This window comes from Sapajus apella, unplaced genomic scaffold (assembly GCF_009761245.1).
Source record: "Sapajus apella isolate SASKATOON/1434 unplaced genomic scaffold, GSC_monkey_1.0 scaffold159, whole genome shotgun sequence".
NCBI lineage: Eukaryota > Metazoa > Chordata > Mammalia > Primates > Cebidae > Sapajus > Sapajus apella.
The window spans coordinates 1,047,232-1,059,367 of NW_022437099.1; the positions used below are offsets into that span (position 1 = coordinate 1,047,232).

General features: G+C 54.5%; 1 protein-coding gene across 1 annotated transcript in view; it reads right to left on the minus strand.

Annotated features, from left to right (window-relative positions):
* NPTX2 (neuronal pentraxin 2) overlaps positions 1 to 11,314 on the minus strand; it is a 13,182-nt gene extending 1,868 nt beyond the window's left edge. The window contains exons 1-4 of the mRNA XM_032266480.1: positions 10,707 to 11,314; positions 8,727 to 8,943; positions 3,390 to 3,634; positions 887 to 1,066 (exon numbers count right to left, since the gene is read on the minus strand). Of these exons, the coding sequence (XP_032122371.1) occupies positions 887 to 1,066; positions 3,390 to 3,634; positions 8,727 to 8,943; positions 10,707 to 11,132 (1,068 nt within the window). The 5' untranslated portion in view covers positions 11,133 to 11,314. The remainder of the gene's footprint in view (positions 1 to 886; positions 1,067 to 3,389; positions 3,635 to 8,726; positions 8,944 to 10,706) is intronic.
* Between the last annotated feature and the right edge of the window lie 822 nt (positions 11,315 to 12,136).

A 12,136-nucleotide genomic window follows, 5' to 3' on the forward strand; every position in this document is an offset into this window, starting at 1 on the left:
GCTGTCCATCATCAAATCCCCCAATGCACCTGCGTCTACTCCCCGACCCCACCCGTCCATCAAACCCCCAATGCACCTGCGTCTACTCCCCCATTGTCCATCATCAAACCCCCCAATGCACCTGTATCTACTCCCCTGCTGTCCATCAAACCCCCAATGCACCTGCATCTACTCCCCCACCGTACATCATCAAACCCCCCAATGTACTCCCACTGTACATCATCAAACCCAAACACAGACAGAAATGCCAATGCTTTATCTGTCCTAGACCAGACAGCCAGCTTAGCTGTTCCCTCCCCTAGATGGGACGTTTCTTCAGGATGCTTTGAGGTGTCACTCTTTCCTCCCTGTCTCCCCCACGGGCTGAGCACCCGCCATGTATTACCTAAGTGCCCCTTGCTGGGTAACAGGGCTGAGACACTGAGCAGGGGACTCCTGGAGGACACCAGCCCCACAACCCTGAGTCGGTACCATAAGCACCCCAGGAGACTCCCTCACACAGCCTCCTCCCAGATGGAAGCTGGAGCCTGGGAGCTTCATGGAGGTGACCCCATGACCACAGGGACATTCACACCCTTCTGTGCCAGGTTCTATTTGAAATCTATTTGAAACACACCCACCTCGTCCCTGCCATGAAGGCCATGTCCCCACGCCCAACCTGAGACCCCAGAACAGCAAGGGCCAGGCTGCCGGGGCCTCGTTACCCCCAGCTGGCTGTCAGGACACTGTGGCCAGGTCTGAGGGGCCAACAGCTGGGGCCAGGAGCAGGGACAGCTGCAGGCCTGGCCTCGTGCTGCTTGGCTGGTCCCTCCTCGAACCATCCCTAGAAGGGTGCACAGCCATCCTGTGCCCACCCTGCCCCTTCCTGTGCCCACCCTGCACCCACCTGCTCTTGCCCAAGGATCAGCACGCCCCCAGGCTTGATGGGATGCCAGGGGGCCAGGTTCTCCCCAGTGCCCAGCTTCTCTCCATCCTGGAACGCCTCCCACATGCCGTCCCGTGTTGTCCAGGTGACGCAGATGTGGTGCCATTTGCCGTCACTGACAAACAGGGGCAGCTGTGCAACCTGTGGGCAGCAATGCGCAGGTAAGGACTGCCGGGCCTATGCCCTTGAGGTTCCCCAGGGCAGGAAGCGGGAAGGACATCCCACAGTCCCCCTGAGCCACACTGTTCCTTTTGTCACCCAGGGTCATGCGTGGAGAACATGAATGGGGCAGCCCAGGTGGAAGCCCTGACCCCAGAGCGGCCCTCACATTAACGGGACACCCTTGGGGCCTGACGTTGCTGAGGACAGAGCAGATGTCAGGGTCAATACTGCCATGCTGGTCCTGAGCTCTCCACGCCAGAGAACCTGGGGAAGTCAGGGCTTCACCAGGCCAGCCTCCTTGGAAAACACACCAGAGATCCTCACTCCTCACGCCAAGTCCCAAATTTCCATGGTGGCACTCAGGGATCTGTCTGTGTGCTGGAGGTGTGCCCTGTGCAGCAGCCCAGAGGCCTCCAAGCATGTGTATGAGTATCTGTGTGGGCAGGGAGCTCACAGATGGTACGAGGAACTGGGGAGAGGATGCTGCCACCAGCAGGGTCCCTGGTGGTCCTGCAAGCACTTTCCAAGCAGGCTTGCCTGTGAACCACTGAGTTGTTGCTGCTGGTCTCCTAGCAACCCGCAGCTTCCCTCCCAGGAATTCGATGTTTACAAGCCATCCAAACCCAGGAGGACAACAAGGCTCTCAGGCCCACTGTGTCCTAGGATGTTATTTAGAACAATTAACCCTTGGCTCAGGCAAGGGATCACTGCTAGGAGGAGACCAGTAGGCCGATGCCACAGCCTTTCTTAAACTTCAACAAATTCCATCCAGGGCAGTTCACTGAAGACAAACAGAGTAAGGGGCTGAACTGCCCCCACCTCCACCAGGGGTGGCCTGAGTGCCAGGGAATTTGCATTGCCACTCAAATGCCCAACAGTCCAGGATCTGAGAATGCTCTTTTTGTTACATGGAATCTGCCATTAGAATGAAAGTTTGGAAGTGGGGCTCTGAGACGTCCCCAGGAGGCCCAGAGTGGACTTTCTCTTTTTTTTTTTTAAGAGACGGGGTATTGCTCTGTCACCCAGGCTGGAATATAGTGGTGCAATCATAGCTCATTGTAGCCTCGACCTCCTGGGTGCAAATCCATCCTTCCGCCTCAGCCTCCTGAGTAGCTGGAACTACAGGTGCACATCATCACACCTAACTAATTTTAAAATTTTTTGTAGAAACGGGGTCTTGCTATTTTGCCCAAGCTGCTCTCAAACTCCTGGGCTCAAGTGATCCTCCTGCCTTGGTCTCCCAAAGTGCTGGGATTACAGGCATGAGCTACCATGTCCAACCCTTGGAGCAGATCTCTTGAGAAGACCACTCCTTAATGCCAAAACCAGGAAGTCTATTAAGAAAGGGCATTTGGGCCAGGCGCGGTGGCTCATGCCTGTAATCCCAGCACTTTGGGAGGCTGAGGCGGGTGGATCACAAGGTCAAGAGATTGAGACCATCCTGGCCAACAGGGTGAAACCCATCTCTACTTATAATACAAAACTTAGCTGGGCATGGTGGCATGTACCTGCAGTCTCAGCTACTCAGGAGGCTGAGACAGAAGAAATGCTTGAAGCTGGGAGGTGGAGGTTGCAGTGAGCTGAGATGGCGCCATTGCACTCCAGCCTGGGCAACAAGAGCGAAACTCCATCTCAAAAAAAAAAAAAAGGGAGGCATTTGCTCTGGAAAAGGCAAGACTATAGGTACAGATAACAGGTCAGCAATGGCCATGGGCTGGGGCTGGGATCAGAGTTAACTATGAAGGGGTGTGAGGGGGTTTTGACGGGTGATGGAACTATTTTATTGTGGTGGTGGTTACACAACTGTGTGCATTTGTCCAAACTTTCTGAATTGTACATTAAAATGGGTACATTTTGCTGTATATAATTATATCTCTAGAAACCTGACCCCCACCAAAACATGCTCATAAGGAGTCTCTTACACTGGGACACACACCCCCTAAATCAGTGTGGCCCTGGGGAGCAGCCCGCAACGACCTGCCGGAGGGCCTCTCTTAATCCAGGCCCCAATCGGAGACCTGCTCCTTCTGCCAGTCTACGGGTCTCGGTGCCTGGACCTTCTACCACTTCATGGCTGAACTCATAGCTCAGACCCCGACACACTGCAGCTGTTCCAGCCCACCCCTGTGAGCCACCCAGCATGTGCAAAGCTATCCCCACCACGAGGAGGACAGCCCTGCAGTTGCACATCTGGGCCCCTGCTGTGCAGCCCAAGGAGGGAGAGGACAGCTGGGATGTGCAGGCTGTGGACCCTTCTACTGCGAGATGGGTTGGGGAGGGTGGCAGTGCCAGCGGGCCTTACCTTGTCGTTGATGAGCAGCTCAATAGGGTTGTTGCCCCACTCTATCAGCACGATCTCATTGGCCTGCCCTGGCACTGCGTAGGAGAAGGGGGTGCCAATGCCTGGCGAGGCGCTAGACCGAAGCCACAGACAAATGGTGAAGGCATACAGCTCGGGCAGCGTCTTCTTGATCTTGCCGTATATGTAGTTTGTGCGGAGTGGGAGGGACACTTTGAACGCATCTGGTGATTTAAAGGCGCTGTTGCCTGGGGTGGGGAGGAAGAGAGGCCAGTAGCATGTTAGACCCGGCACCCCCATCCCACCAGCATGGCCCAGAGTCATGGCTCGCTGGACCCTCAGCAAGGTCCCTCACACAGCCTTGCTGGACCCTCCAGCAAGTGACCAAAGACCACTCCATGCCAGCCACTGATAAAAGGCTGAAGTCTAGCAGGATTCAGGACATGAAATGGAATCCTTGCCCTTAGGGAGCTTACATTTGGGCAGGGAAAAGGACATGAAACCAGCAGCAGGTACGTGACGGAAGGCCAGGCAGTGGCTCTTGCTAAGGTGCGGAGTGGTGGGCGGAGGCAAGGCAGAGGAGGCAGGGAAGGCCTGGAAAGACCCCCAGAAGAGAACTCCAGGCACAGGTGACAGCAAGTACGGGCCCCAAGGACACCCAGGAAAAGGAAGGAAAAGGAAGATTTTGCCAGCAATGCATTGGGCGCATTAGAGAATTTAGTTCTGTCTTTTAGGACAGGAAAAGGGGTCTTTTGAAATCTAGAAGAAAAAACTCTTGGATGGGTGTGGTGGCTCACATAATCCTAGCATTTTGGGAGGCCGAGGCAGGAGGATTGCTTGAGGCCAAGAGTTCAAGACCAGCCTGTGCAACATAGCAAGACCCCATCTCTACAAACACATTTAAAATTAGCCAAGTGCAGCGACTCATGCCTGTAATCATACTGCTTTGGGAGGCTGAGGTGGGAAGACTGCTTGAGCCCAGGAGTTTGAGAACAGCCTGGGCAACATGGCAAGAACTTGTCTCTACAAAAAATATAAAAATTAGCTGGGCAGGGTAGCACATACCTGTGGTCCCATCTACCAATGAGGCTGAGGTGGGGACCCCTTGAGCCCAGGAGGTCCAGGCTGCAATGAGCTACGACTGATTGCATCATTGCACTCCTGCCTGGGTGACAGAGGGAGACTCTGTCTCAAAAAAAAAAAAAAAAGAAGAAGAAGAAGAAAAGAAAAGGAAAAGCTCTGGTCCTTTCTGGTTAATACTCTTTTCTGCTCCTTGAGGAAGGAAAAGAAAGGTAGATTTAATTTTCTTGCTGTGTTAAGCCAGAAACTGCTTCCTTAGCTACATCTTATAACTTCAGCTATTTCCTTAAAATCCTGGCTCCTTCGGCTTCTTCAGCAAGGGCAGGATCTAGAACCCCAGGTCTTGGGCTCAGAAGAAGGAAGTCATACAGCAACCCAGGAACCCAATAAACACTTGGCAAGTGACTGAGTCTGCATCACTGCTCACATGAAAGAATTACCACTGCTGAGGCAAAGGAGTCAGGCTCCCAGGTCTTGACTCCATAACTTAACTCCAAAGTGGCTTTTTGGTCTAAATCTCTAATGTTAACCACTTTGCTCTTTTCCTCCTCAAGAGAAGATTGAGTTTATCAATCATTTCCTGTAGTTTGGAACCAGTGGCAGGCAGGGGAACTGCAGGGTATCTTTCCCCTTTTAGGGGAACATACGTGGCCAGGGCCTTGACCCTTCCAGACCTTCCTGGAATTGGTGAGTCCACTGGCCACCCCCATGTCACTGGTGCTTCTAAAATCCTTGAAAACAAGCTCTCGAATGAGTTTACGTAATTTCCAATGCAGCCTCAGTTGAAGCTCAAAATTAAGTAAACCACAGCAGCAGCCCCTGTCCAGGTATCACGGATTCCAAAGTTTGCAGGTCACCGTTTGATTGTGCCAGCTGTCATGGCAAAGGCTGTCCTGTTATGTGAGAACCAGACCCTGCCATTGAAGGAATCTAAACGCCCTTCACTCATTCAACAAGTGTTGGTTAAGCATTCACAAGGGCTGAGACAGTCTCCGAGGCTATCAGAGACAAGGGGCTCTCTGGAGCCAGAACTGCCTGTGTCACTGTGGAATTAAATCAGTCCCTTCTGCAGAACACAGGCCAGAATAGATAAACCTTTCTCAACCACAATCCCCCAAATTCATTTTCTCTCAGAGTAAATAACACACACAGAGGCTCCTGGGTGCTGCAGTTCACATCTATCTAAGGAGGGTTTCTGCAAAGGAGCAGAGCAGAATCCACTATCCCCTTTCTACCTCTGGAACAGGCAGTGTGTACATTCTAGAATCTGGGCCTCACATGCAGCATGTCCTCATATCTGCGGATGGTGGTCTTGCCTGATTGCTCCTGACCTCCTAAGGATGGGTACCTCTCCATGCCACTGAGGAGCTGCTGGGCACCTGGTGAGGGCTGGGAAGACCTGCTCACCCAAGAGGCCAAGGGGCCAGGCCAGAGTGAAGGCTGCGACAAGCCCTTCATTAGGCTGAAAAGCAAAACTGAGAGAGAGAACCAGAATGTCCCTACTCCCACATATTTGCAGGTTGCATAGTTGGCGCATGGAGGCTCAGAGAACTGAGGTGACTTACCCAAGGTCACACAGCTAGGGAACGACAGGCCAGGTCCTGGAAGTCCCTCTTTCCACAACACGGAGCCACTCACACCTAATCTTCAAGTGGCAAATGACCATGTCCTTAATGAAGGCATCATTGGTCTAACAGAGATAAATGGTTGCTGTACTTGCGGGAGGGCAGGCTTGCCAATCTGATACAACTCTGTGTGGGTAATATCGTTAGCTTGGTGACAACAGATAGGTTTAATTAGAGCTGGGAGAGCCGAGGGGCAGAGGGGCCTGTACCCTGAGAGCCGTTTCCTTTTATTTAAATAAAACAGCTTGGCGGTTGGAGGAAACTTGGTTAAAATCAATTAAGGAATTAAAAGGCCTGACCAATAAATCAGACACTGCAGGTGGCAGAGAGGCTCAGCAGTGGGTGGGCAGCCTGGGGCTGGAAGAGAGGCAGCTTTGGTTTTCTCAGCAGCAACATTTATTTCAAGACAGAGCCCGGAGGTGCCTAGACAGCTGGCCCAGACTCTGGAGGCCCTTGCAGAGGAACAGGTCTTGCAACAAAGAAAAGTGAGCAACCCTGGGCCTCAGGCAGCAGGGGTGTCCAGGGGTGTCCAGATGCCAGAGGTCAGGCGCTTGCTAGGGGCTCCAAGTAGCCTCTGGTCCATCAGGGCTGGGGCCCACACACTGCTCCAGGCTGCAGCCTCCATCACTCCTCTGGGGTGACCACCAACTTCACTCCCAGCTCTGCAATCTGCTGTGAATGCAAGCATCACTTTAGCTCTCTGTCTTAACTCCCTTGTGTGAACTAATACCCACCTAGCAGGTCGTGGCATAAGTTACATAATGCTGCATGTGGAACTCACAGCAGATGCATCTGGTCCATAAGGGGTGGAAGATGATGGACCAAAGGCCAGAGTCCCCCCACCAAGGCCCCCTGCCTGTTGTGTGGTTGAGGTCTAGCTCAGCTGGATGTGTCTAAGAAACTCGGTGTCGTTTCCTATCATAGTATATTTGGGGGACTGGGTGTTTAGGCATCTCTTTACAATTGTCACCAACAGGACAAATATAAACTCAGAATTGCCCAGAAGACAAACTGGTCCACAAATAATTACTTTCATTAAAGGCACATCCCAGAGCTGAGTTGGTGGAGCTCACAGAAGGATTCTAGAGTTCCCATGGGGAGATGAATAGAAGCTGGGCTGCCTTTAAGGGGTACAGGAATGGCCAGCCAGTGTCTTTGCCCTTGTAGAGGTGAGCTTCCCCTCTATACCAGATAAGCTCTGAGGGCTTTCTGGGAAACTAAAGGATCAAGAGTCAGGCTGGTGGGGCCTGAGTCCTGACTGTTTCTTTCTGGCTGGTAACGGACAGGCTGGGGATGGAAGGGACTGTCACAAAGTGGCAACTTCTCGGTGGCCAAAGCCATGATGATGGTTTACCTTAGGAATAGGCCCAGTGAAATGGCATCGGCCTTGAGTCAGAGAAGGAGAAGGGGGAGGTGCAGGTTGATATGACTGTCACTGTTCACCAGCTAGTGGCCCGGGGCCCCAAAAGGATACATGTCCCACTGAGAACAGTGTTTTCTCATCTGTGAAATGGGTATACCAGGAGTCGGAGCTCCCGCCTGGCACTACTGAGGCTCTGGCTCAGTATTCTGCTATTTACCCACCTCCTCGTGGCAACTTGGCCACTGTGCAGAAGGAGGTTTACAGCCACCAATGTCCCTCACAGAGCCCTCCTCTCATTCCACAGCTCCCCTTTCAAGAGGCAAACTACGTTTCATGTGCCGGCTCCCTAACCCTGGATGTCCTGAGGATCCACTGTGGCTCAGGCTGGGCCCACCCATACGCACCTGTGCCTAGATGCTCTCTCCTTCTGTCATGGGACCGAAGCCACAGCTGTGGCTGCTCTACCTTCAGGGATGACTCTTGAGGCCTAAGGAAGTCTACTGAGGCCACCCAGCAACAGAGGGGAGACAGAGAGGAAGATTTCTTGGAAACTCAAGAATCCAAGTCTACCAGGTAAGCCACACTCACCTTTTTCTGAGAAGGGCAAGGAAGAAAGGATGGGCTTTTCTGGAGGAAGAGACTAGGAAAGGGATGAAAGAGGCCTGTGACTTGTAGATGCTGGCTGTAAAATGGAACAGTAACACCAACCCCTTCTCCATCTGGCCCCTCTCTTGGATGTTCTGCTTTTGGAAAACCTCCTTTCAATTCATGAAATGGAGTCATGGGAAAATGGCTTCATCAGGGTAGTGTGTCCAGGAAGATTGCAGTCCTATAAATACCCACTATGGGCAAACCTACAACTTCACACCCAAGCCACCCAGTGGTTTGGGGGTTGATGATGCAATCTGAATTATCCCCTGATGCCTCCCTCTCTGTCTCCTGTGGGAGAAACTTAATCACCACAGTGTGAGCAGAGAAGAGAAAGATTCGAAGAATCTGCTGCCAGGACTAGTTAAGAAATGCCCATGTGGTTGTTTATCAAAGCTGGTCCTGAGCACATTCACTTTTCCCTGGATAATACCAGTGGGGCTGGGGGCTGACAGCTCTTTCCTGAGATGACCACGGGCAGTCACCTTTATTATTTGCTCAAACACCCAGGAACCAAGACCATGTGGTGTGTCATAATCCCTACTGTCCATCTACTGGAATCCCATGTCTGACCACAAGTAGTGAAAATCAGGCCACTCCCAGAGAAACAGGCCAGGCACACACCTCGCTCCAGCTCGGTGACCCTCTGCAGCAGCGCGTTCAGGGTGCTTTCCGTCTTCTGCCGGTGAGCTGAGGTCTCATTGTGCAGCAGAGACTTCTCGTCCTCCAGCTCTGCCACTTTGCGCAGAAGCTGCCTCTCCAGCTCCCCCAGCCGCCGCTGGAGCACATCACGGAAGTCCCCGGGCAGCCCAGCATTGGACACGTTCGCTCTGAGCTGGTGCTTTCAGCCACCAGGAGGAAGGGGCACAGAAAGAGTTAAAAAAGAAATTGTGAAATGTGGCTCTGATGGCCTGACCACACAAGGAGAAGCTTCCAAAACTCAAGCACTGAATCATGCCACTGGCAGGCAAGGGAGTATCTGACTGATGCTTTTTTGGTATGGAAAGGATTTCAAAGTCACACAAGAATTACTTTGCTGCAATATTTGAAACTTGCGAATCTCATTTTCCCTTCTCAAAAAGCCGTTTTTCTCCTTTCACTAAAGAGTCAACATTCTAAGTAACACCTATAATTCTATGTTGGGTAGAGACCAAAACAGCTCTAGGATTTTTTTTTTTTTTTTTTTTTTTTGAGTACATCGATGGTACACAAAGCCAAGGAGTTTTCACCTAGAAATGAAAACAGCCCCCAGTTCCGGTCTGGCACTAAGGTAAATAACACTATGCATGCAAAGATGTTTCTGGAAAATGACAGATCTAAAACGTTGCTATTCTGAACTCCAGCAATCTTTGTTTTTAATGCTGTTTCTAAATCCTCGCTTCCTATTTCTTTTTCTCCTCTACCATCATGTGGTTCTGGAGGCTGTGGCAGGCTGCCTAGCCGTGAGTTCATGGCAAGCTATTTACCCTTCTCCACAAAGTGTTCCAAATTGTAAAATGCACAGAATGGGACCTGCCTCGTGCCATTCATTGTTCCAAGGATCAAAAGATTAAATAATGTGCCTGACTCATATTTAGTGCTCCAGAAATGCTAGCTGTTAGGAATCACAATGAATCAGGAAATATACTGATGCTGGAAATACTGTATTTAGCCCTCATGCCAAAAGAAACCCTCCAGTCATTTTTGCAATAATTACCACCTGTAATTTAAACCTAGTTTTGCTGAGAAGTATTTTCACAAAGGCTATTAACAGCAATGTCCACACTTCTTAAAAAGGGTGGAGCCTAAAGATGAAAAATAATTGAAGATTCTTCTCTCACTTAAAGCCCCAAACTGCACACAAATTCTGAGAGAGAGATGAGACGGAGGCGGGGATGGGTGGGTGGGGGGGAGGGGGGAGAGGGGGAGAGAGAGAGAGAGAGATTGAGAGAGAGAGAGAGCGCGCGCAAGGAATAAGGTCTTCCCTGAAGCAATCCGGAAGAGCTCCTTAAAACGGTCCAACTTGAAGACAGGAGAGTCTTTGAAGTTAACCAGAGGTTTCCTCTAATATGCTATCTGGGGTCGCCGGTGACCCCCTGCATTCGCCTCCCTGCAACCCCAGTCCCCAGACTTCCGCCCCCTCTAGTCCAGCCTGACCTGATTTATAAAAGGAAACACCAGATGCCCGGGGCAGTTGACCTCCCGCGGCAGCCTCGCGGAAGCGCATCCCAGCTCCCGGAGGTTTGGAGATTTGCAAGAGGACAAGAGACTACCGCGTCGTCCCCTAGTATTTGGCGCCCGCGGCTTTGCTGTCTAGGTTCGCTTGCTCGGACCTCTGGAAGTGCTCGGCAGGACCCGCGGGCCGATACCGGCTAGGGGAGGATGGGGGAGGAATTTAAACGTTTCCTTCCAGCAAGAGCAGGGGGGCGGGAAGGGATGCCACCCAGGGAAGTTCCCGAGCAGGATCAAGACCCCCCACCTTTCACCCTCAAGTCCAGCTCACCCCTTGGACGATCACACCCTCCCCAGTGCCATGCTCTCTTCCCCTGATCCTCCCGTGTCTTCCTCCCCACGACTCAGGAGCGTCCCCATCCCAGGTCCCCCGCGCTCCCTTCGAGCCGCTACCTCGAGGCTCTCCAGGCGGTCCTTGAGGGTCTGCAGCGAGCGGCTGAGCTGCTCCACGACATGGCCGGGGTCCCGCGGCAGGTCGCCCATCGTGTCCTTGCCCGTGGCCCCCGCGCCGCGCGCCTTGCCGCTCGCCAGCCCCTCGCAGCGCGCCAGCTTGCCAGTGAGCTCGCGGATAGCCTCGCGCTGCGCACCCAGAGTCTCTTTCTGCTGCACGACGGTCTCGCGCAGCTGCAGCACCGCGGCCCGCAGCTCCTCCTCGGGACTCAGTGCACCGCCCTGCATAGGCATCGCGGGCAACGGGCAGCCGGCGCGCACCGCCTCCGGGGGCAGCGCTGTGCACACGAAGTGACTGCCGGGCGCCGGGCTGTCCTGGGCCCCAGCGGCCACGGCGAGCGCCACGCCCGCGGCCAGCAGCGCCAGCATACCGCCGCTGCCCCCGCGCTCAGCTCTGCGTGGGCTGGCGGGCGCCGTCGGGGCGCTCCGCGGGAGGCGCCTTCGCTGCGACTCAGTCAGTAGCCCAGCGCGCGTCTCGAGGGCTTCGTACACCGCGGGGCCGGCACCGCCCGCCGCCTCACAACCGCACCTTCAGCGCTGCGCGGCGCTCTGGAAGTGCTCGGCCCGCGCGCCCTTTCTTAAGCTGGAGGGCGGAGGGGACCAGCGCGTGGGGCGCGCGCCGCGAGCTCTGATTGGCTCGGCCGAGTGCGCGTCACGCAGTGGGCGGGGCGGGGCGGGGGCGCTTCCAGTTGCGCGCCTGGCTGCCGGGCGGGCGCGTGGGCCGGATCCTGAGGCAAGAGCGCGAGGTCCCGGGCCCCGCCTCAGGAAGGGAGGACTGAGGTGGAAAACGACCTTGGGGCCCTCGAGAGCCTCGGTCGGCCGTGCCCGGGCGCCCCTCGAACCCACTCGAGGACGCGGGCTCCACGGGCTGAGGAGAAGCCGGGAGCCCCTTGGTGCCCCGGTGCCCCTTCCTCAGGGTGGCTTCCGGCGCTGCGCTGGGTCTAGCTGTGCGTTTGCCGCCGCTCTCAGGGAGGTGTTTTTCCCAGGAGGAGCAGCCCCTCAGGCGGGACTCGAACCCCCGCCTCCGTCGCGAGCCGCCCCCGCGTCAGGCGTGGGCCTTCTCGTCAAGGCCCGGCCACCTCACTCTTGAGGCGGGAAGCAGCCGCACGACGGCCGCCTCCGGATGCAACGGTCCCCGGGACGCGCTCCACGGTCCCGCCTCCACCCCCCGAGCCGACTCGGAAAACGCTCGGGAAGAATCCCCGGGGCCTCGGGGACTGGGACCAGGACCAGGCGTCAGACGCCGACAGGAAGGAGGGGACACCCGGAGTTGGGGACAGAGTCACGAGGCCACTTGCAGAACCCTCGCTCGCGTGTCCATCGACTGTCCCCTGGTCGGTTACCTTATTCAGCAAGACCTGAGCTTGTTGGGA